Below are 23,286 nucleotides of genomic sequence, written 5' to 3'. Positions count from 1 at the left end.
AAAAGGAAAAGGAAAAGGAAAAGGAAAAGGAAAAGGAAAAGGAAAAGGAAAAGGAAAAGGAAAAGGAAAAGGAAAAGGAAAAGGAAAAGGAAAAATCAAAGCTTCCTTCACCAAATAGAAAACTAATCTTAGATTTGTTGCTAGAATTTTAAGACCTGAAATACAAACGGCTTTTAAACTTAACTTTGATATAAGGCTACTTGGAAGTAGCTGGAAGATTTTGGTATTTGTTTATTCTTTCTTTCAAAGAGGAGAGCTTAGACTAAAACTGAAGGGAAAAAACTCTACCAAAATAACTGTGGCAAAAATTTCAAAGCCAAGTTATTTAATCCTGGAATTTCTGTGACGATACCTTATGGAAATAGTTCTGCTGCTTTCAATTTTTAAAATTTTATTTTATGCATCCAGATCCCTTTGATTGGCTACTTCTTCAAAAATTGCTGTGGTTTTGTTCATGAAAAAGAAAATGGTGCATTATGAGACATGTAATGTACCACAGAGGGAGGCCCATAATGAATACAGATGTAATATAAACATTCTGAGAAATTATTGTAGCAACGCATCCAAATAGAAACATTTTGGCCCATAGCTTTCTTATTTTTCCTCAGCTCTAATAATTTCTGAGTTCGTCTTGCTGGGATAGGATACAAGTCTGAGAAAAATGCATTGATACCTCCTTATGAAGAAGGAAAGCATAGGAAGATGAATATTATATGGAACAACAAATCTTTCTGTCTTGCAAAACCAGTATTTGATAGTACTCCATCTCATCCCGGCTGAAGTGGGCCTGTACTGTTGGATTAAGAGGCAAAACCACCAAAAATTGTCCTTACAGAGAGCACTTTATCTCCTTTGGATCATTGAAAAGATGGCAGAACTGATGTGTTTTCAGGTTCTTTGCACCATTTTGAAGGTGAGAGTGTCTTAAAGGGTTATTGTAAACTGCTTTGCATAGGAGTTATGTGATATGGTTCAGATAGCTTAATTCAGTCACAGCCAAGAGACTCTTACCTGTCCTTTGTATTTATATAGAAATATATTATGTAGTTCAAGATGAATAATCACAATGTATAAGGTATGGACCAACTAGAAGACAAGGAGAAAAAAAGGAAAAAAAATGCTACCTAATTTTGCCAAGAATGAGTGAAACATCTCTGTTGAAAGGGAATAGCTAAAGTCTCATGTGCAGGGACTGTAAGGGTGCTAAGCCCCAAACCGTATGTATGAACATAATAGGCCTCCCAGGGTGCCACAGCATATCCCACAATGTGTTTGGTAAATACTGAAGAGCTTGGTAAATACTGAAGGGCTATAAGATGACTCAGTCCTAGTCAGAACTTGTGGAGCCTCTTTGAACTACCATTTCCCAACTTCTCTGCTCATGTTGATGCTTTTGGGCTTATGTAGCTCCAAGTTTGAGTGTCCTACATGCCTTGCATGAAACCCATTGTCAGCAGTACCCTCTCTGATGGATACATTTCTGGTGAGAGTTTTATGTGTTTGTAACAAAATGAGTTTGGTACTTTACTGTTTGTCCCATCTCATTCTCCTAAAGAAAGAATGTAACACAATGTGCAGAAGCAATACTCAGTCCTTCATCAGAGAGCTGTGTTCAAATTTCCTAGAGCTTCTATCCTCTCTAGACTTTTTTTTCCCCTAGGTGTTTTTTGTGTGTTTGCTTGTGTATTTTCTTCTGTTTGTCTGAGGTTGTTTTGTTTGTTATTGGGGTGATTTTTGTTTTATTATTTTTGGTTTTTTTGCCTTTTAGTTCTGGTCATGGTGGAATATTCCTGGGCTATATGTCATAAATTTAACAGAGTGGTAACATGTCTGTCTAATACCTTTATTCTTTACAAGAATACAATAATTTGTTCCCTCAGCAGCTGAGCTTCCTGTCTCACAAAGCACCAGTCTATGCTGGTTTTGATAAGCAAAACTACCCCTTGGCAAAGGGAGTAATTTCAGTTGTGGTGCATCAGATGTTGAATTTGGAGGTAGGGGTCTATGTGAGGTGATGTTTCCAGCCAGCCTGAGAAATTTCTCTCCTATATGTCAAAAAGGTTACACAGCTTTCTAGGAGTTAGAAGTGGGATCATCAGCCTTCCTGGTTGTATGACCCACACAGGAAAACGTTCAGGTGATTGACTGCCATGGGATGCAGAGCACATGGTGTGATATGAGGAGCTGAGAGGCTGCCTCAAGAGTTGTTCGCAGTGGGTACTCCCATTGCTGTGTTTCAGGCTAGGATTAAGCACAGCTGTGCAGCACATGGAGCAGGGACACGTGTTGTTTTCAGCCTGCATGTGCTGTCCCACAGCTGGGGACTAGCACTGCCCCGCTACACTGCTACATCCTCCCCAGCAGGATGGTGTGGCTGGGTGTGCTGGTGAACAGCTGAGTTGGGTGTGAGGGTTTGAGTCACAAAGGTAGGCTGCTGTGTTTTAGAAAGCTCTATATTTTTTCTTTAACATCCTACTCTGCCTAGGTGAGTTCCTAACAAGTGTTTGGGGTGTGTTTTTCAAACCCCACAAGCAACACTTCAGGAAAAAAAATTCTTGGATGTATGTGTTTGTTGGCAGTCTATGTGCTCATATGTGAGCAGATATTAACCTTGCCCACAACATTTTACTGTCTTACAGAAGGCAGATTGTTCCCCCCGTCCCCTGCCCTGCCCCTGAACAAGTAACTCTTGAAAAGAAGGTAGAGGATGTTCAAAGCAGACGCCTATGTCAAGGCCTATCTGCTTTGGCACAGTACACTAAGTTTGTTTCATATTGGTGCTTAGAAATTAACCTTTGATTACAGAAACCTACATTTTTAGACTGATTCATATTTTGTTTCAAAGGACTAAGGCTGGTCATTTGATGAGTCTGACCCCAGAAGGCACTATTTTCTTAGACCTCATTGATTTTTGAGAACTGAAGAGTGTGTGTAGCATTGTATTGTAGTGTTCAGCACTGAATCAGGACCAAAACTTTTTTACAAGGAGAAAGTTGATGATGAGTATCTGATGGGATTAGAGACTCATGAACATTGCTGATTACTTGTCAGTCATCTGTGCTGCTACTACCTATTTCAGCTTCTGGTAACAAGTCCACCTCTTAATGAAAATACACTTTAAAAAAAAAAAGTTTATCCCTGATCCCTGAAACTTCAGGTTTTTAGATACATTTTCTGTAGTCCTGTCAGTGTTGATACTTTTGCCTCTGCCTTTTCATATACCATTTGTATAAGTTGACAAAGATATAATTAGCTCAGAATTATCTGTACATGCAGTAATTGTCTTGTGGGTGTTGTGATATGTTTAGGAAGACAGGCTTTTTCATATGTAAGACCATAGTGTGGTGCAGGGAAAAAATTGCTCAACTCACGATTTTAACCAAATCAGAATTAAAGTGGTTTTGTCTTTTTAACAAGGACATGTTGACTTAGCAATCAGGGAGCTCTATGCTGGGGCCAGTACGAGTAGTACAACACATAAACACCAACCATAGATACTTGCAAAATGTTAATAAAGGGCTTTGAAACTAACCTTAAAAATTCCTAGTCTCAACCTAGGAATTGCTTTGGGCATGCCACTCCCCAGGTTGTATGGGCTACAAACTGACATTCCTCTTCTGAAAGTGTGGGTCCCTCTATTGCCCCACGTGTCCTGCAGGAATCTGTGTAACCACATCTCAGGTACACTCACCTGTGCTGCTCCCCATGCTAACATACTTGCCACAAGACCTCCTGCACACCTGGGGTGGGGATCCCTGCTTGTTGCAGCCTGACCTGCCATCAGACAGAGTGCCAGCACCATCAGGCCAAGCCAGAGGTGAGGTACCAGCACCAAACCAGGACTGTCTGCTCTGGTGTCTCTCTCTACCTATTACAAAGTTTCATCCTTCTTTCTCGCTTCTTTTAAACCTGATTCTTTTCCCAAAAAGCCTTTGGTAACACCCGATTACCACTTAATCTGGGTAACAGTTGTGTGGAGCAAACTTAATTGATATTCTTAGCTAGCCCATTGAGGACAAGCACCCTTTTGGGACTGGCAGTTTTTGTATTAGCCTGATCACACGCAGTGTATCCTCACTCACATTTGACAGCATTTCTTGTTGTCCAGACCCTTTTGCCAAGCAGAAGTGGTCTGGGCTCTCATGCAGAAGTGAAGTCCTTGCTTCCCAATGCTGTTGTTTGTGCGGGCTGCACTCGGGAAAGGCACTTACCCCATTAACGATGTCCGCTGTCCCTGACAATCCCAGTGGTCTAAGAATCTGTCTTTTGGTGTGAAAGAAGCAGAAATTATGTTTTTTAAGACAGCTGAATTAAATAGGAACATCTCATACCAAGGGATGAGATGAATCCCTATAGCGTATCTGAAGAACTAATTTGGGGGACGTTTAACAGTTCGATATTTTTATTTCGATATGGCAGTAAAGGCCGGCAGTGATTCACTGGAACTGAGTGACTGTGGGAATACTACTTGCAAGGAGAAGAGAGCTCGAACTCCGTAGCAGCGGGAGGGAACGAGAGGTAAAATCTGCTGCGCGGCTTCCTCCTACTTTCTGTCAACCCCCGGTGAGTTGCACGGGGTCGGGGGTGCCGCAAAGGCGCAGAAGGCAGAGCCCCTGTCCCGCCCGTCTGAAGGACACCCGGGCTGGGGGGGACTCTGCGAGCAGCCCCCGCAGCCATCCCGGCCGGGCGGCTCTGCTGGGACAGCGGGGGAGGCCGGGGCACAGCGGCCGGGCATCCCCCGTGCCGAGCGCTGTGTCTTTAAGGGCCGGGGCCGGGCTCCATCCTGCCCCCGTCCCCATCCCGGCCCTCCCCCGGCCCGGCGGCGCTGGGCGCCGGGAGGAGGCGCCTGCCGCTAACAAAAGTCTGCGGCCGAGGCTCCCTTTCCTCCCGCCCCGGGCAACAAGTGGCTGGCCTGGCCTCCCGGGGGAGGCGGCAGCGCTGCGAGGAGGAGGAGGAGGAGGAGGAGGAGGAAGGCGGAGCGGCGCTGAAGCATCGGAGGAGCCGAGCGCCAGCCGCGGGGCGGTGGAGCCAGAGCCCGAGGCCGTCCCGCCCGTCCTGCTTGTGGATTATAACTGGAGCCGCCTTCCTGGCCTGGACACCCCGGCTGGAAACCGGGGCGGGGAGGGAGCTCCGATACATCGCATTTTTGATTCTGTTTTAAAGCTTTTTTTTTTTGTTTGTTTTGTCTTGTTTTGGAGGGGTTTTTTTTGTTTTGTTTTGGGTTTTTTTGTTGTTTTTTTAATGTGAGGTGGGGAAGAGAGGGTGTCGGCCGCCCGAGAAGAAGCGGAGGAAGTTGCAAGGCTGCTTTGGACATGTCGCCGTGAAAACTTTTGGGGGCTGTTCCCCCGCGCTGGCCCAGGGCTGCAGTCGGTGAGCCGCGGCCGCCCGGCGCCCCGCGGCAGAGATGCTGAGCGGCGGCGTGGGAAAGCGGCGACGAGCATGAAGGCGGCAGGATGGGCGCGAACAATGGCAAGCAGTACGGCAGCGAGGGTGAGCTGGGGGGCGGCGAGAGGGGCGCTGGAGCAGCGCCGGGGATCGTCCCGGCCGGGGAGGGCTGACCGGGCGGGGGACACCGCGGCAAGAGGGGTGCTCCTCTCCCCGGCCGGGACGACCCCGCCCGGATCCGCGACACAGTCCTTGGGCTCCCGCTGCGTCCCGTAAAAGCACCCTTAATTTTTAATTATGTTTTTTTCACTAGATAGGAGTTTAAGTGCTGTCTCAGCTCATGGTGTCGCGGCGCGGCTTGCTGTTCGAAGGCAGCTCGGGGGTTATGGCAGCGTTAACTTTGCTAAAAACTTGTAGAGAGCTCTTTGTAATCCTTTCTACTCCTCTTTATATCCCAGGATCCTTATATTATACAGTATGCTATATGACTGCTTCCTGTCTGAACAGAAAGAAAAAAATTAACCCCGGCAAGGGTTGGGGGGAGAGTTAATGTTCTCCAGCTGTTATCCATAGATTGTACTCCTGAAATTTCGCTTCAGTGAAACTTTAGTGGGCTTGCTTTTAGATATACACGGCCTGATTCGTTCTTGTGGAAACCTATTAGTCTCGCTGGAGTTGCATCAGGGATGAATTTCAGCTGCTTTGCTTCTGGTGTGAAGGACTACTGGAGCAGTCAGCTGCTGCCAGGCAAACCAATGGCAAGTACAGCAAATTTGTCTTCCTGCAAGCTACTTTTAAGCTTTCTTTGACTTCAGCTGACTTCTATACGTATTGACCTCCAAGTAGTTAGGCGCTCTGTAGGATGTGTGGCTTCCCCTTGGTGTATTGGGCAACCGTATTAGGATCACCACCACCACCCCCTTTTTCTGTTGTTGAGGGTTTGGAGGTGGAGCGAGGGAGATGATCTTGTGGTCTGCTCCATTCTTTGGGAGTTCAGACGGCAACTGCCAAAGAATACACCTCTTGCATCCAAAATATGCATGAAGATTGTGTAAAGGAAAGAGGAAAGACGCCACTTCTTGAGCAGATTCTGCAGTTCCTTTCATTTATTGCCAAATGAGCTCTGCTTTCTGAAGAGTTGATGAAGTCAGACGCTTTAAGCTAAAGATGTTCTTCCTGTCCTGGGGTTTCAGTCAATTGATACCATCACTGGAAAAACTTCTGAATAAATGGGGTGAACCTGGAAGTTGCAATCAAAGCCTCTTAGGATTCCTCATAAAAGGTGAAATCTTAGTTTTTCACCAGAGTTGAAAGGGTCGTTGTTGATCTGCTCATACTGATGGGGGTGGTTACCTCAATGACAGGAAGGTGTGGATGCATGCTTGAGCTTTTTTGTGAATTCAGAGGGCTGATTGCTTCAATAAATGTACAGTTTTTGGGGAGGAATGTGACTGACATGGAATTTTTGCAGCCCTCAGTGAAGGGGAGATTAACTGTTCCAGAAGGAGCTGATAGGCACTGTGAGGAAGAGGAGGATTAATACTACCAGGGTGTTCTAAGTTAGTTCACCTCTCTCCTCCATTCAGAGTGGAGATTGGATCCTGCGAGTGCAGACTACATGTGGCAAATTAATCTTTACAGTGCAGACCATTACCTGTCTTGAGAATTAGGTAGAATAGTGGTTTCAAGTTAAAATAAACTTAAAAAATCCCCAAGCCCCATGACCAAAACTTCATCATTTATGAGCCTCATAGATCATGTTTCCTGGTAACTTTTGTGCATCATCAGTTACTGAGAAAGTTGGAGAAGCTCTTGTACTAGTTTTGTTTCCTGAGTGATACCGAGGAGAACAAACCTAAACCTGATAAAGGGAAGCATTTTTTTTTATTTTTTTTTTTTCCCAATAAACTACTGGGGCTTCTGGTGCCTTTGGCAAATGAGCCACTTAATTACTGTAAAAATTTACTTTTTAGTAGGATATGATTATGCTCCCGGGTGGAGGAGTAACACCATTTTCTGTGTACTTTAAAAGCAATCTGCATATCCATTGGGAAGTTCATTGAAGTGGTGTCTGTGGTACACAGTTTTCAACCTATTGGGCTTTGTAGGCTGATGCTGCACTATGGTATGTCATTTGAGGGGTGGAGAAAAGTACCTATGATAGCTGAGCTTCTTGAAGGCTGTTTTCCCATTTACTGCTTGCTGATATCTTAGGGGAGGTTTCAGGAAGACAACTGCAGATGATTTTTGAAATGGCTGGCTGTTCTTTCACACAGCTTTCCTTTCTACATGCTGTGGAACTGCAAAACTTTATGAATTTGCCCAAGTTGGTTCTTATCTCAGTGTTGAGCAGATACATTAGGGCAAGGATAACTCATGCTCCAGATATCACTTCTAAAATGGAGAGCTTTTTTGACCAGGAAATTGGGTGTTACATGGATTGTTACAGTTACCAGTAAGAAACTTTTATTGAAGTTCACATCTGTGCTGTGTATGTGATAATCTCAGGCAGCTAAGTGTTTGTGACTGATCACATAAACTACACTGGACTGCCTTTATTTATGTCGTTGGCCAAGGCTTTATTGAATGTGATTTTTTTGGAAGCTACAATTGTCATGTTAACATGCACAGGACAGTTGGAGGTTTGACGAGTCTAAATCAGTATATAGAGTCTGGTGTATAATTGACGGTGCTTTGAATGTGTTTGTTTTCCATTAATTTAATTTTCTAAGGCTAAAACTTGCTCTGAATGAAGCTTAAATGTAAATAAAATTGCTTACCTGAGAAATCATGTCATGCAGATAGGATATGAACACAATGCTCATTTAAGGAATTATAATAAATTAATATATAAACAAAACTTTGTTTACAGGAATTTACCTATTTTTAAATGTAAAATATTAAGTCCAAGTTTACTTTCTCAGTTTTCATTTGGAATTTTAAAATAATTGCTATAAGGCAGATTATTCCTGGAAATCTTTTCACCTGAAAAATGTGTGGAACTTGAGATTTCAGGCTTGTTGTAGTATGCAGTAGATTCAGACTGAAGTGCTAAAGTTTGAGATGAGTCTTTGTGAATGTGTTCCAGCAGTTGTGTTTGAACAGTGCTACTGATGCTACTAGATCACTGGAGCAAGAAATCCCCTTCCTCATGGAGCAGAACTTGTAGGGCTTTTGCCTATGCAGATAAACTGATGGAAATTATCAGTTACCTTAGCAAGAGTCTTACTGCTGTCTTTGTTGCCAAGGGGATAAATCATTCTACTTTCTCTCATTTATTTAGGTGCTTGCTTGGTTTTTGAATAAGAGGAGACCTTGTGTCTGATAGTGGACAGAGCAGCCTTTTGTTTTAGAAGCTATCAAAAGTCAGGTGTTCTGTTTAAGGACCTGTCTTAAAATGTAATGCGGTTGCAGCTGACCAAACAAGACGCTACTCCTCATCATAGATGAGGGGACTGAGTTGAAGCATGTTGCCCTTTAACTATTGCCAAGTTGATCAGACACCTTGGCAGTGTTTCTGTAATGGTTTTGCCCAGAAAAACCTGTGCTGGGCATGAAAGCTGGGTGAGTGCTGACTGTAGCCCCAGCTGTTTCCTTTGGGAGAAGGTTAACTGGATGCTGTCCCTCTTACCATCTCATCCTCCAGGGAAGGACTTTAAAACTGCAGGCTTCTGTAATACAAGGAAATTTGCTTTGTGATATGAGTAGGAGGAATAGTCTGTGTTCTTACATATGAAAGGAAGCTCTGGCATTGAGGTGTAATTGCTGCTTAGTAAAATAACTTTTCAATGCTGCTTCTTCACTTCCTCATTAAACTGAGACTTGAGAACCAAGTTTGAGAGGAGCTAAATAATGGTACAGAATTTTGACAGTATCAGTGTTTAGGCCATATGAAGGAATGCCTTTTTAGTAAGTTGACTGTCCAGAATCCTGCAGTTGTGGAAGAAGCTTTCTTGGGGAATCTCCTGCACTTTCTCCTTCCAGAATGTGGTCTAGTGGTGACGATGAGCAGCAGCTCCAGTTGATCAGCTAAAATGTATCATGAAAGACTTGATGTAACACAGGAGCCTGGTGCTGCAGAGAACAGAGGATGGCAGGGGAACAGTGGATGAAAATGTGGGAGAAATAGGTGAAATGACACCTTAGACAAGGAAATCAACATCCTTTCTGAATCATAAGCCTTGCTGACAAACTTTTTCTTTTTGAATTTGAATATTTAATTTGGGAAGATTTTAATGCCAACTTTTTAGGAATAACTTTTACTCTGTTATTAGTTTGAAAATATTGCTTGTTCAGACTTTTATTTTATGTGTTTTCTATTCACAAACCACTTGGAGGGAGAATTCCTGTGTAGATACCAGTGTTCTGATAAAGTAAGCACCAGCACAAAAACCTGCCTCATGACCTGCCTGCCATAAGGTACAGCTGCTACAAAGCACAGGCAATATGGTTCCACAAAGATGGCATTAATTACGATGTGTGACCTGGTATAAAGTCGCTAAAACTTCCTAGGAATTGCCAGCATGTAGCATTGTGGAGAAATGAGTCAGTCTGTGTTCATTTTGGAGCAGGTTACTCTCTCAAATGTGTCCCTTCAAGGGTGAAGGGTCAAGGTCTGCACTATAGAGCCAGGCTTTCAGACTTGTCCTTTTTCTTGAAGTTACTCTTGAACACTAACTCATTGTGAATGCTGCCTTTCATTTCAAAGTAGATGTCTGCTAATTAAGTGATGGCAGGTGTTCTGACATACCTGATGTTGTGTATGGAAACCTTTTTAATCCAAAAGTTCTGGTATTCATGACCTATAGATTTTGCCATATGTTAGGATTTGTTTCTGCACAAAGTGTTGCTGGATTTACTTCACATGCAGTGCTTATGTCAACTGTGAAAAACAGTATACCATGGTAATCTTGCACTCTTTTGTTGAAAGAGTTGAATCATAATAATTTACTAATTATTTGTATGGGGGGTTAGAATCTGTGAAGCCTCATGGGAAATTTTAATGAGGGTAGAAGGGTGGGAAAGGCAATAAAATAGCTTTTACTACATTATTTAATTACAAATTGTGATATCCTCCTGAGGTATCTTCCTGTGTACTGCATCTTCAGAAGCAAGGGTGGTTTTTCTTTCTAGTGTTTATTATTTTCTACCCTACGAGGTTCCCAGAGTCAAGTGAAGAGTCTCATCAAGTTGAGTGCTAAAAGGCTTCTAGACTGTGCATTTTTTTCCTTACCTTGTTTTGATGTCTGAGTTGCATTTACATACTACTATTCGACCTGTTGAACATGGAATTTTGTATATCATACTTATTGCTGTCCTACTTTACTGTTCTGGTGGGTTTTTTTGGTTTCTTAACTTTGACATCTGTGCCACTACTGTAAATATTAGGGTTTTGCTTGATAGTGTTTTTTGGTGTTGCACTTACTTATGTGATTGCATTCTGCTTTTTGGTACTTTTCCAGTATCAGTTCTTGCATTTTACCTGTGGCAGAGTTTCACTTGGCTACCTTCAGAGAGATGAGACTTGCCTCTGAACAGCAAAGTTGGGACTGGAATTATAGCAGTATTCCAAATGTCAATCCTTCAGGCAGTGTTGTTTTTTTAGAAGTGAATTTGCAGTCTGACAGTGGCCAACTGCTCTGAACAAAAGTAATCTTCAAAAATGCTGCTTATGATGTTCGTTTTTTATGTAACTGTCAACTGAGCAATGCAAAATGATTGTGTATATGTGTGTTTACTTAGTTTGTCTCCAAAAAGTAAATTTGCTCTAAGCTCAGTGCTTATGTTGCATGTTGTTGTCTAAATCACAGGGCAGGGGCAGGAGGAGGGTCAGACACAGCACTTAAATGAGCTGCTGTGCTGCTGTCAGTTTTTCATAAAACAGAATTTTCTTTTCTGAAAAAATGACCAGCCTGTGTGTAATTCAAATGTGTGTTTATACTACAGCTACAGATTTGTGGAGATTTAGGCTTTTAAAAATTGCTAATTTTATCAATAGCTTTTTAGAAAGTAATTTAGTGACAAACATCCATGTTATTTCATAAAATGTTATTCTTTCATAAAATGCTTCTGGGGAAGACAGGGTCTCTATTTTTTTAAAATAGATATTAGCTAACTAACTGTAGTCTAGCGAGTTATCTTTTACTTGATTGGTAGCTTTGCATGGTGCACAGTTTACTGGATACTCTTCTGTTTAATTTTAAAAAAAATTGTTGGCTTGGTGCTAATCAGAGGCCTGAATAAACTTTGAAGCTGGGGGGATGCATGACATGGAAAGCTTCCAGCAGACCTGTCTCAGCTAAGGTAGTAGGAGTCCAGGACTTGCACATCCTCATCCTTCTTTTTCCCTCTCCCCAAAGACATGGAGATGACATTGCTTTGGTAACTTTTCTAAGCTGAATTTGAACATCCTTCTACCAAACTGGACTTGATAAAATCCAAATTGAAGTTGATACTATATCATTCCTTGTGAGGGGGGGGAGGAATCAACATGTACTCAGAATTGTGTGAGCAGTTTTAACTGCTAACCCCAAAAAACTCCTCAGAGAACTTAGTTTTCTGGCAGTTTCAGTCCTTTGGCCACTTCTGGATTCCTTACTTCTGTGAACAATTCCTAACTAGGAATTGGCTTGCTGCTTCTTGTGTCTTGTTTGTGTTAGGAAAGTGATTGGCAGAAGGCAGTGGATGACATTTGAAAGCTGAAATGCACAAGTGGTTTATTTCTGCTCTTCATTTTATAGTTAGCTATGCCCTATTTTTTAATATAGGACATGTGCTTTGCTAAATTAGGACAACTATTTCATTAAGGAGTAGAGATGTTCAAAAGCTGAGAAACAGGTGGTGGGCTCCCTGTAAAATCTGTTCCTTCTTGATGAGAAGAAGAAATATGCAACACTTTCTATGTGTATAGATGTGCAGCTTGTGATGGGATAGATGAGTGCCAGGACTTTATTATGCAAGTACCATTTAGGTTGAGAACTCATAATGTTATAGCTGACCTTGAGGGGAAAAAGCTCTTAGTTCTGACTGATCATAGCCCACATTTTAGTTCCAAATGTACTTGAGTGCCTTCTATCACCAACATGGCATTGAGGATAGGTTTATGTGAGACCCTCCTTAAAGGAGTTGAAACATAAAGGAGGTGTTACCATCTTGATGTTGTGCTTGAGTTGGCTGTGTCCAAACAGGTATTTAAGATAAAGGTTACAACTCTGTGTCAGTATCCAAACTCAACAAAAGTAATCTTTTGGCAAAATAGGTCTCCTCACCCTATACGCTTTTCTGACCTCTGCCTTAAGTAAACAGGGGAAAATTGTTGTATTTGGGGATTTTTTTCACCCTTGAAGTCAAGTGAACAACAGGAAGCTCTTTTTCATGCCCATGTTTTGAATCAGGAAATTCCTGTCTGCAATACATAAATTTGTCAAATCAACATCTGAAATCACATGGCTTTCTTTCTCAAGGACTTGTGTATGAATGTGTATAATAGCTGCAGTAGTGCTATACTAAAGTCTTTTCAAGCAGCATTAGTTGGAGGGAGGTGTTTTAATACTTTTAGTGAATCTATTTTAAAAATTATCTTCCTCAGTTTCCTTCTTTGTTCCTGTTAATGGAAAAACAAATGAAATTTGCAGATGCTGTTATAAAAGGAGCAGTTATGAGGTTGGTATGTCTTTTTGTTTGTTTGTTTTCTTTAAGAAAGAAGACTCCAAACACTGGCATAACATCAGTGATAGTTAACTAGGAAGAACCTCTTTTGATCAAGAGTCACACAACCTTCTTTCACAGTAAAAATAGAGTTGTAACAAGTTTTGTTGTCACATGACAAGTGTAGTCTTGTTAGTTCATGGGGAGTCCAGACTTCTATTGCTTGTATGACTATATGCATAGTGGAGAAGCATGCCATCTATTTAAAGCTCTGATGCTATTTTATTGCCAGATTGCACAAAATCCTCTTTCTGTGTAAGTTGCTGCACGGAGAAGAGAAACTTGGAAATTTTTCTTAAATTGTGTAATAATTACTTAGGGTGAGTCCTTGAGAGATAGTAATGCTGTTGTGGGAACTGATGAAGACAAAGTGCACTTATCTGAGAGTTTCTTATGGTGCTTGTGGATTTTATATTGTTTTGTCTCTGATGCAATGATGGCAGTACTTGACCTTTTTTGTCACTGGAGGGCAAGACAAAAGGGAACAGCTGGTTACAAACAGATGTACTCAACAGATGTTTTTGGAGTTTCTCTGTAGTACCTAGTAAAACATATTTATATTCCAGTTTTTCATTTGCCTTTCCTTTGATACTTTACATGGAAGTTTCTTCTGGCATCACCGTGGAGTCATAGAGTAGTTTGGATTGGAAGGGACCTTTTTAAATGTCATCTAGTTAAATCCCCCTGCAATGAGCTTCAGGTTGCTTACTCTCTTCCAACCTGACCATTTATGTTTCCAGGGATGAGGTATCCACCACCTCACTGTACAACCTATTCCAGTGTTTCACCACCCTCATTGTAAAATAATTTTTCCTTGTATCTGGTCTAAATATTTTAGTTTAAAACTGATGCTACTTGTGCTGTTGCAACAGGCCTACTAGAAAGTCTGTCCCCATCTTATAAGCCCTCTTTAAGTATTGAAAGATTGCAATAAGGAGTCATCTTCTCCAGGTGGAACAAACCCAACTTTCTCAGCCTGTCCTCATAGGTGTGCTCCAGCACCCTGATAATTTTTGTGGTTCTTCTCTGGACTAGCTCCAACAGGTCCATGTCCTTCCTGTGCTATGGTCTCCAGAACTGGACAAAGAAGTCCAAGTCTTGCATACCTTTTTATAAAATGAAATCGCGGAAATAATAAGCTGTTGCTTAATTATGTGGTGAAAATTGTTGATATACGATTACAACTTGAGCTTTTAGAATTTTTGAAACTTCAGGATATACTAAGAGGTATAAGAAAAGTCTTGTAGCAGGAGGATTTCAATTCCAGTTAGCCATGCTAGCATTAAGTTGAAGCTAACTGTATGCTCTTCTATGTCAAGAATATCTAGTAGTTTACCTACCTCTTGGCATTTATTTATGACTGTCCTCATTTGCAGTCAACAAGCCTGAAGGTCCTCATCTATTTTTAGCATGGTTTGAGAGCATGGGTGCTCTTACTCCAGATCCTCTAGCTGTGGAGTTTTTATTTTGTGTACTAGATTGCCAGTGGAGCTTTATGCAGACAGTAATATTACATTACAACATTTTCCAATCAATTTTTTGGCTTTATTTTAATGTCTATAGAGCCTGAAGTACACAAACCCGAAGACTGGAAATTTCACCTCTCGAGATCTCTAATCCAACCTGCTGCTCAAAATGAAGCCAACTAGAGCAGGTTGCACAGAATATTGTGCCATCAGATTTCTTAGCACCTCCAAAAATGAAGATATTACAATGTCTCTGAGCAATCTGTTCAAGTGCTCAGTCACCTGCAAGTTTTAAAAGAAAAAGAAGCTTTAATGTTTAAACGGAAATGCATATATATCAATTTTTGACCATTCCCTCTTGTCTGTTCACTGGCTGTCACTGAGAAGATTCTGTCTGCTTTACTCCACTCTTTCTCCAGGTATTTATACACGATGATAAGATTTTGTCCAAGTCCCCTCTTCTCCATAGTAAAGTGTCCTAGCTTTCTAAGTATCTTTCTGCCTGGCAGGTTAGTAAATTTTCAATTTTGTCTCACTGTCCACTTAGCTAGTCTCTGCTTTTGTCTGTGAAGATGATATGAAAAACAAAAGTTGGGAAGCCTTGCTGAAGTCGGGATAAACCACTTGTGTACTCCCCTTGTGCCAGTTGTTTCTTTATTGATGTCTGTCAGGCTGGCCAATCATGACTTCCACTTATCCACAAATCCCTGATAATGACTTCCCATCACCTTCTTGGCTTGGAAATGTTTTCCAGAAAGCCCTGTCACTTTTCCTGGGTTGAGGTGAGGCTGACCAACCTGTGTCTCCTTAGACTGTCCTCCAAGCTGTTCTAGAGACAGGGGCATGTTTTGCTTTTGTCCAGTTCTCAGGAACCTCTCCTGATGACCATGACCTTTCTGCAGTAATTGGGGAACCTTACCGTGATGCTGGCCAGATCCCACAGCCATTACCAGTTCACTCCCTTAGGTCTCATGCATTTGTGTCTGCCCAATTTGCTTAAATGTTCCCTAACTCGATCCTCCTGTGCTTCTACTGGTTACTTATGTTTAGAAAAGCTACTACCAGGCTTTCAGAAGCAATAGAGTTCAGCTGTAGCAAGTTCTGGCAGGTGTGAAGGCTGTGTTACAGTAGTTGAGTATCTCTAAACAGTACTCTGTAAATTTGTGTCTACAGCTGGTTTGGAGTTTTTCAGCTATAATTTATTTTTACCTTATATTATTAATGCTAAAAGTCTTCATTTTCACTGGATAAACTCACAGTTACTCAATGACTTTGCTTTCTCTTGGCAGAGAACAGATAAAATAGAAGAACCCTAAGAGTTGTGGCAGAATCTGGCTCAGTGGTTTCTTGTTGCTGTTTCTGGCAGCAGCAATGATCTATACTTTTCATAAGAAGTTCAGTGGAGTTTTGCTTACTTCAGGAAGAACAGCTAGCCCAGGATGACATTTTTTTGCTCTCCTAGAAAATCAAGATTGTTACTTTAATTAATAAAGTGGCATTAATAATAATGAATTATTTGTGCCATGTTCAACTTGATGTAGCTGTGGCTAGTAAAAATGCTTTGTATTATATAATAATACAGTAATCCTTATTCTACTGGTGTAAAGTTTGCTTCTTTCCACGTATTCTAGGGTTGAATCAAAGAGGATTTAAATCCCCCATTTAAGTTATGGAAGATTAATATTCAAGTTTAGAAGAAATGCCAGTTGTTTTAAATTTTCTTCCAAAAGCAATCACTACCAGACAACATGGTTAATTTTAATCCTCTAAAGTGCTAGTAGATGCTTCTCAGTTTAGAGTCTTCTATTTGAAACTAAAGCTGTGTACAATACAATGGGTTTTGGGTATTGCTGTGTCTGATGCTACTTGGTGGTTGAATTTGCATTTTGATTTTAGTAGCAAAAGGCTGCCTCTAGGGTAACTCACCTGTTAATGATGTCTATTGCTTGAACATTTGTTCTGTATGGGAAAGGGGGATAACTTTCTAGAAAGGTGAAAGGTTAAGTGTTCTGTGGCATCAGAACTATTGCTACAGTGCATAAATTAAAATGTTCCAAGGTAAGATTTTAGGGGCAACTTTTAAAAACTGTTTTTCTTTCCATTTGTATGTATAGACTAGACAGCACAGTCCAGTCTAAAGTTTTCTTTGGCACTCAGTTAGGCATGAGCAGAATATTTTGCTAATGTCTTCATTTCTCTTGGGAAATTACTGCTCTTTACTCCCCTGTGGGTGTACCTTTTGTTGCCCTACATGGTTGTCTTTATGGAAAAACACAAATGCTTGTGGTGAGTATTTATTTCTCTTGCCAGGAACTAGTGGAACAAAGGTGACTATGAGACTTCCGCTCCCTCAAACAATTACTAATTTTTCCTGCTTTAACTCTGGTTTTAAAGGCTCCATGTGAGACCCTTCTGTATCTGAGAAATAATCCTACTGTGAATTTCCTTACAGTTTATCAAGAGGTTGCACAGAAATTGTGGATAAGGCGAAGGGCTAGTTTCTCTTTTGTTGTCCAGGAATTTAATTGATTCAAATATTGTTTTGATTTAGGTCTTTGATAATGGTGTAATTTGCTTCTTGTCATGAAAGCATGTAGTATGGCAAATTGTATTTGTCTCTGCAAGAGCTGAACTGTGATGAGCGTCCAGCATCTTTAAAATGGAACATGTTTCCGTAGTGTGTGTCAGGTAATGAAGTGGTAGCTAACAACCTTGTCACTTACCTTTTTTTTGAGCACAGGATCTGACAGCAGAAGTAGGACACAGTGGATCCTTTCTGGGTTTCCTGCCTTCATTTTGCCAGGCCTCATTTTCTACAGAAAACAAATTCTTGCCTGTCTGTGGATAAGATGTCCTCCTGCCCTTTGCCTTGCCATGTCTGTCACTGAAGTGTAGGGTTTCTTCATTAAGTCTCTACATGAGCAAAAACATTCCTAGAAAGTGAAGTTTAGCTTCCCCAGGATTACAGTCTAAACCAGAACAAGTCTAGTCAGACACAGGAGCCTTTCACTCAGCAGTTGGCTGTCAGTGGCAGTGTGGTTTGTGCCTTTTAAGCACCAATTAATCCTACCCATATTTTCCTCAGTTTTCTTCCTAATTGAGGTATTGGCACTTGACTGAAAACAATGTGGTAGGTGGGACACAGAGATGGGGCTTTTTGTTAATTGAGTCATATTGATAGCAGCCTTATTGCTAATGCTAGCCATCCATGGTTTTGAGAAAATATAAGACAAGTTGTGAAGGATTCTGTTGATTCAGGGTGTATTTTCAAGCTAAGGTCAAGTCTCTAACTATGCTCTTGGGAGAAGAATGATTGTCACATAATCTTGCTTTAACCCTGTAGATGCCAGCTAATGAGTGTGAAGTGTGAACAAAATCCCTGTAAAATTAGTAGAACTCATATAAAACTTTCTTTTCTGTAGACTTGAACACAGATGGTTTCAGGGAAAAAAAAACAACAAAAGCAACCCAGTGTAAACTCCATTACATATTCTAGAGTCTTGAGTCTTACAGCTTTGAAAGTACAAAGAGGTGGAGCTAGCTGCAGTGTAAAGATGTGTGTTTTTTCCTGGACCCTACAAGAGATGTCCATCAGGTACCCAGCAGAAGCTTTGCTTAAGGTAAAAAAAAATGAATTAATTCTCTAGGGCTAATAAGTTTATCTGCATCACTAGTGAGTCATCTGGTGAACTAGATGTTCCTAGTTTTTGGATGGTAGAAAATGGTGGAGGAATAGTGAATTGCATGAAGTGTTCTCTGCTGTTCTCTTCTACAGCAATACCAACATTTAGTTTGCTTCAGTTTTGAGAAAAGAAACTTATCTTGTGGTGTAGCTGAGCCTCTTTCTATTGGAACAAGAACTACTGCTTTTTAAAAAGGGATTTTTGATGAGGACTTAATATTTTAAAAAATCCTCCTTCATGATGAAGCCATGAAAAGTTTTTTAAAAAAAAAAATCTTAATATACTAATTCTTGCATGTTGGCTTTGCATGTGTCTAGTTACACCTGGACTGCATGGCTGCACACAAGTAATACAGCTTTGCAGAAATAAAAAATGTATGTTGAGAAAAGAATTACCTGAACAACAAAATTCTTCAGGCAACTGGTCTTAATTTTAATTTCTGTACATCAATTTGGGATGTTGTATATTCATACTGCATGGTGTTAATACTTTGACCTTTCTGTTTACCTGTGTGGTGTATCTTTAAAAAAACAAAGGTATCCACAACTTTCTTTGAGCCTCAAGTTCTTCTGAGTATATGTGCTAGGTTAATGGAATTTCTAGTCTTAAACTCTAGAATTCCAATAAGGATCCTCAAAGAGGTTTTCAATCTAGTTCTAGTGAAATGGCTTTGAAGAGCTAAGGCTAAGAATATGATTCTCAGTGTTGTGTGACCAACACACAGATTTTTGTGATCTAAAAAGGATGGCTTATTTCTGAAATATTTCATTTGAGGAATTGAGCTGTCATTTCGTTACTCTTTTAAATTTAAAATGCAATATTCAGGTAAGGACAATGTACTGTTGTGCTTTTAGAAAAAGATGCAAGAAAACAAGCACAAGTAATGCAAGAGTGAAATGTGTTAAGGAGAGTGGAAACCAGACCACTGTACTTTCCTTGAGACTGTCTAGCCACATTAGTTATATAGGAAGGTCATTAAATTCTGGCTATCTTATGAAATGCATCAGCTGAGCCCCGATAATTCTGGTTGCCAGAAGACCAGAAAACAACTCACTGTATTTTTTATAAACAATTTACCATAACAGTAATGCTTTGTGTCAATATCTAATCTATATAACTATATCTATTGTGTCAATATCTATCTAGTGCATTGAATTGACACAGTGAAATGTGGCAACCCTACCCTTCAGTAGGGCTATGCCCTTTGAAAAGCTGGTGAGTTAACCTTCCTTTTTTTTAATGTAAAGTATTCTTAATTTGCTGCTTGCCAGCTGCAATAAGCTGGCTATTCCACTAGAATTTTTTTGTAGAATGTTCTGTGAGGGAGGAGACAGGGATGCTGCATCTGAGCAGCGGCAGAATAATTCCTGTACAGTGGAGCTGTGCAGTCACAGCTTTGATGAACTTTAACAGATTTCTTGTTGTCTTCTGTTTACTAAAGGACTGACTTGATCTTTCTCTTGTGCAATGGGTAAAAAGATGCACAGTAGCTTAATGTTATCTTTCCTGTTTGACAGTAGTCCAAGGCATCTCAAGGGCCTGGCATATCAGGTGCTCTTTTAGTTCTTGCCAACAAAGTTGGAAAGAGTATCACTGTTGCTTTTTTTTTCTTGAAGATTGACTCTTTACACTAGGCATAAGAAAGCTTCTGTGCAAAGATTGCATCAATTATGAAGAGTAAATGGAAAACTCTCCCTATCTGATGATTTGTCATTGCTTTGCCACTTAAACAAGGATTTATTCTGAAGGGTAATGGATATATGATTTGGTAGCACTGTGTGGATAGATAACATCATTTAGATTAGTGGCATAAACATTTTCAAAGGTATTTTAAAGAGAGTTTGCCACTTGAGTTACTTCTTGTGCTGTTCTGCTGTGTGAACTACTGTGATGCTCTGTGACCATGCTGGAAATTAAAGCTAGGTAAGAAAGATGTTACCATTTTTCCAGGTAGGGCTTTGAATGTTTGAATAAACTTAGAACTGGTAGGAAATCCATCCTGAGTTTGCCAAAGCAATTTGTTTGTTATTTTGGGTGAAATCTGGTATTTCCCCTTCAAGAGCTGCCTCTCAAATTTCTCTGCAGCAGAAAGCAAACTCTGGTCTAAGATTAGTCTGGATTCACCTTAATGTGTTCTGAGAGATGAACATCAGTTGTTTCTGATTCTCTGATCCTTAGATCCTTACGGTCAGTAAATCCAGTTTCCTGCTACCCTCTTGTAAAATCCAGCAACAGTTCCCTATAGTTCAGTAAGTGTATGTAAAGCCTTGGGTATGTTCCCATGTGCAGATGGTTGGTTGGTAGCAGCAGCTGCTTAACTCTGTGCAGCTCAGGTACTGCTTCTTTTGGCATTGGTGTCATTCAGAGTGGCCAGAAGTTTTTAACATCCTGAAGACTTTTCTGTTACACCTCTTAATCACTTTTGAGTAAATTATGAAGTGGCTAAGAGGTTATCCTTCCTTTGCTTAATGGCATGGTTGTCCCTTGAGTATTTCTCTTCTGCTGCATGGTTTTGAGGAGAAGTATGAGAGAGTGGGCACTACAAGCACTTGTGTTGTTTTGAAAATGCTTCTTGGGATCCAGACAAAAAGTAATGTCTGGAATATTTCAGTTTATTGTCTATGAGACACAGGAAACGGGAAAAGCCAACTAAATTATAGCAGCCAGCAAACTTCTCTGAAGCAAAGGAAAATTTAGGAGTGACAGAACTGGGCCTTGCTGCCCACTGGGTCTGTGATGCACATTCCTCATAAATCTAGTGACAGAACTGGATTGAGGCTCCTTCATTTTAGAACAGCAGAGAGGAAATTAAATTAGAGCTTCAGAGCCAGTTTATCAACTAGAAAAGGGACACAAACATTTACTTCTCTCCCCCTAAATCACCATAACGTGTAGATGAGTTCTCAAGAAGGTACCAGAGCTGCAGGAAAACTTGGAGGCAGAATTTTCTACCACTTTCACAATAATAGTCATTATTTTCTTTTGCTAGTTAGAGTTGCAGATGAAAGTGGATGATGCTAAGGACAGATATTCTAAGTGAGGAAATTGCTGTAAAATACTAGAAAATCCTGTACTGAGCCAAATGGGAATCTGAAGTCTTGGCAAAAGTTCTCCTATGTTGCTATAAAGATAAGTGGCCTACTGAATTTGCAAGTCCTCTCACCTCAAGGCAAAGATGTTTGCATTTTCAGTCTTGGGTCTTCTTGTAGCCTAAGCTGTCCCATTTTTAGGTTAAACACATCTGTGAAAAAAAACCACCAAAACAACCAAATCTGGGCATTTCGCCATAGTAAACAAACTAGAATTGCTGTTTCTTTGAATGTTTAATGACAACAAGATAAATTGTACTTTAAAGATAAAAAGGTAAAAGTACTTCATGCCTCATTCATAGCAAAGTACTGCCCTTTATCTTAAAATGTTGTTCGCACATGTGTAATGTACAAATGTTATTTAGACTTGAACATCTTTATTTTTGGTCACTTAAATGGTGATTGAGTCCTTGGGATTCATTGTCATGCTTTCTGCTAACCCAAGACCTGTCCTTGACCTGTGAGAGTGTGCTTCTGTGGGACTTCTTGCCTTCCTCTGTAACATGACATCTGAGGGTTTGTCCTTCAGAGCAGTACTTTTTTGTGTGGGTTCTCATCGCAAAGGGACTCTTCATGTTGTGCTGTTGCATTTATGTCATGGAGTTAAATCCTAATGCTTTGCTTTTATCCTAAGAAATGTTGTGCATTGTTTGAGTAGGTGATGATCATCTCTCCAGGCTGACAACCCAGGGTATGCACAGTATTTCTGTGTGTCCCCCATGATTTAAATTAAAATCTCTATGGCAGTTGTCAGCAGTGGCAGAAGTAGGAATTGGAAGAAAAGGGTTGTATGGGCAAGATTGCTTTCTCTAAAGACACCCCTTGGAGTACCTTTGCATAGGGCCTAAAATACATGAACTGGCTGAAATGAGATCCCTGTAGCCTGGTGTCCTGTCCTTTGCAGTGACCCTTCATGTCTTATGAACAAAGAACAGTTTAATGGAGTCATGTGAAGAGTCAACAGACAGAACCTGTAAGCTAGAATTGTATATTCTAGAAGTGAACTGGTATCTGAAGCAAGAACGAGATCTAAGTGGGTGCTCTTTTCTTGTTAGGTCTTCACTGCTCCATATTGGAAATACTAAAATTCTCTTGACTACAGGAGTCAGTAGAAGTGAAAAGCTGCAGGCATGTTTTGTGAAATCCTGCAAATTGTGATCATTCATCACTATAGTTTAGCTAAAAACATTTGTTTCTGACACCTTGTGGTTGAGCCTTGGAGCAGCAGCAACATGAGAAGTTTCATTAGAGAGATTGGATCTATTTTTTCCTTGCTGTTTAGTCACAGAATGGCCTGGGTTGGAAGAGATCTTAAAGATCGTCGAGTTCCAACCCCATGCCATGGACAGGTACACCTTTCACTAGACCATCTTGCTCACAGCTCCATCCAACCTGTCCTTGAACACTTACAGGGACGGGGTATCTGCAGCTCTTCTGGGCAGCCACACCACCCGCACAAGAAATAATTTCTTCCTAGTATCTAACCTAAACTTACTCAGTCTGAAATCATTCACCCTTGTCCTTTTACTACATGCCTAAAAATCCTTCTCCATCTTTCTTGGGGGCTCTCTTCAGCTACTGAAAGGCCACACCTAGATCACCCCAAAGCCTTCTCTTTTCCAGTCACAAGAAACCCTATTGTCTTAGCCTTTTGATTTGATGTGTGTACGGTTAGATAGATAAAGCTGCTTTTCTCACCCTGTTCCAGTAGTGCAGCCTTGCTGAGTGACAATGTATTAACCTACTTGTGTGATCTACTCCTCTCATAATGACAAAATTAATTGAAGCTCTATGAATTTGCAATGAACTATGAAGGAAAGCCTTTGTAGGCTTTTGCAAATGGAGTTTTGTTGCATATATAGTACACCTCTAACTATTGGCTTTATGGACCATAAGAAATAAAGCTGCATTTTTCCAAGCTTTTTATTTTTCCTGCATAAGCATTTTTATTGTTCA

The 23,286-nt window shown here is 40.7% G+C and overlaps 1 protein-coding gene across 2 annotated transcripts in view; it reads left to right on the top strand.

Moving 5' to 3' along the window:
* The window catches only part of FBXL7 (F-box and leucine rich repeat protein 7), a 183,955-nt gene that overhangs the window by 2,110 nt on the left and 158,559 nt on the right, over positions 1–23,286 (top strand). The window contains exon 1 of one of the 2 annotated variants that reach the window (XM_015619906.3): positions 4,948–5,490. The exons of the other annotated variant lie outside the window; for it this stretch is intronic. Coding sequence (XP_015475392.1) covers positions 5,454–5,490 — 37 coding nt within the window. The 5' untranslated portion in view covers positions 4,948–5,453. Of the gene's footprint in view, positions 1–4,947; positions 5,491–23,286 lie in introns of those variants that run through there. 2 annotated transcript variants of the gene reach the window in all.

The sequence above is a fragment of the Parus major genome, chromosome 2, assembly GCF_001522545.3.
Source record: "Parus major isolate Abel chromosome 2, Parus_major1.1, whole genome shotgun sequence".
Lineage (NCBI taxonomy): Eukaryota > Metazoa > Chordata > Aves > Passeriformes > Paridae > Parus > Parus major.
This window is presented reverse-complemented; position numbering and strand designations above follow the sequence as displayed.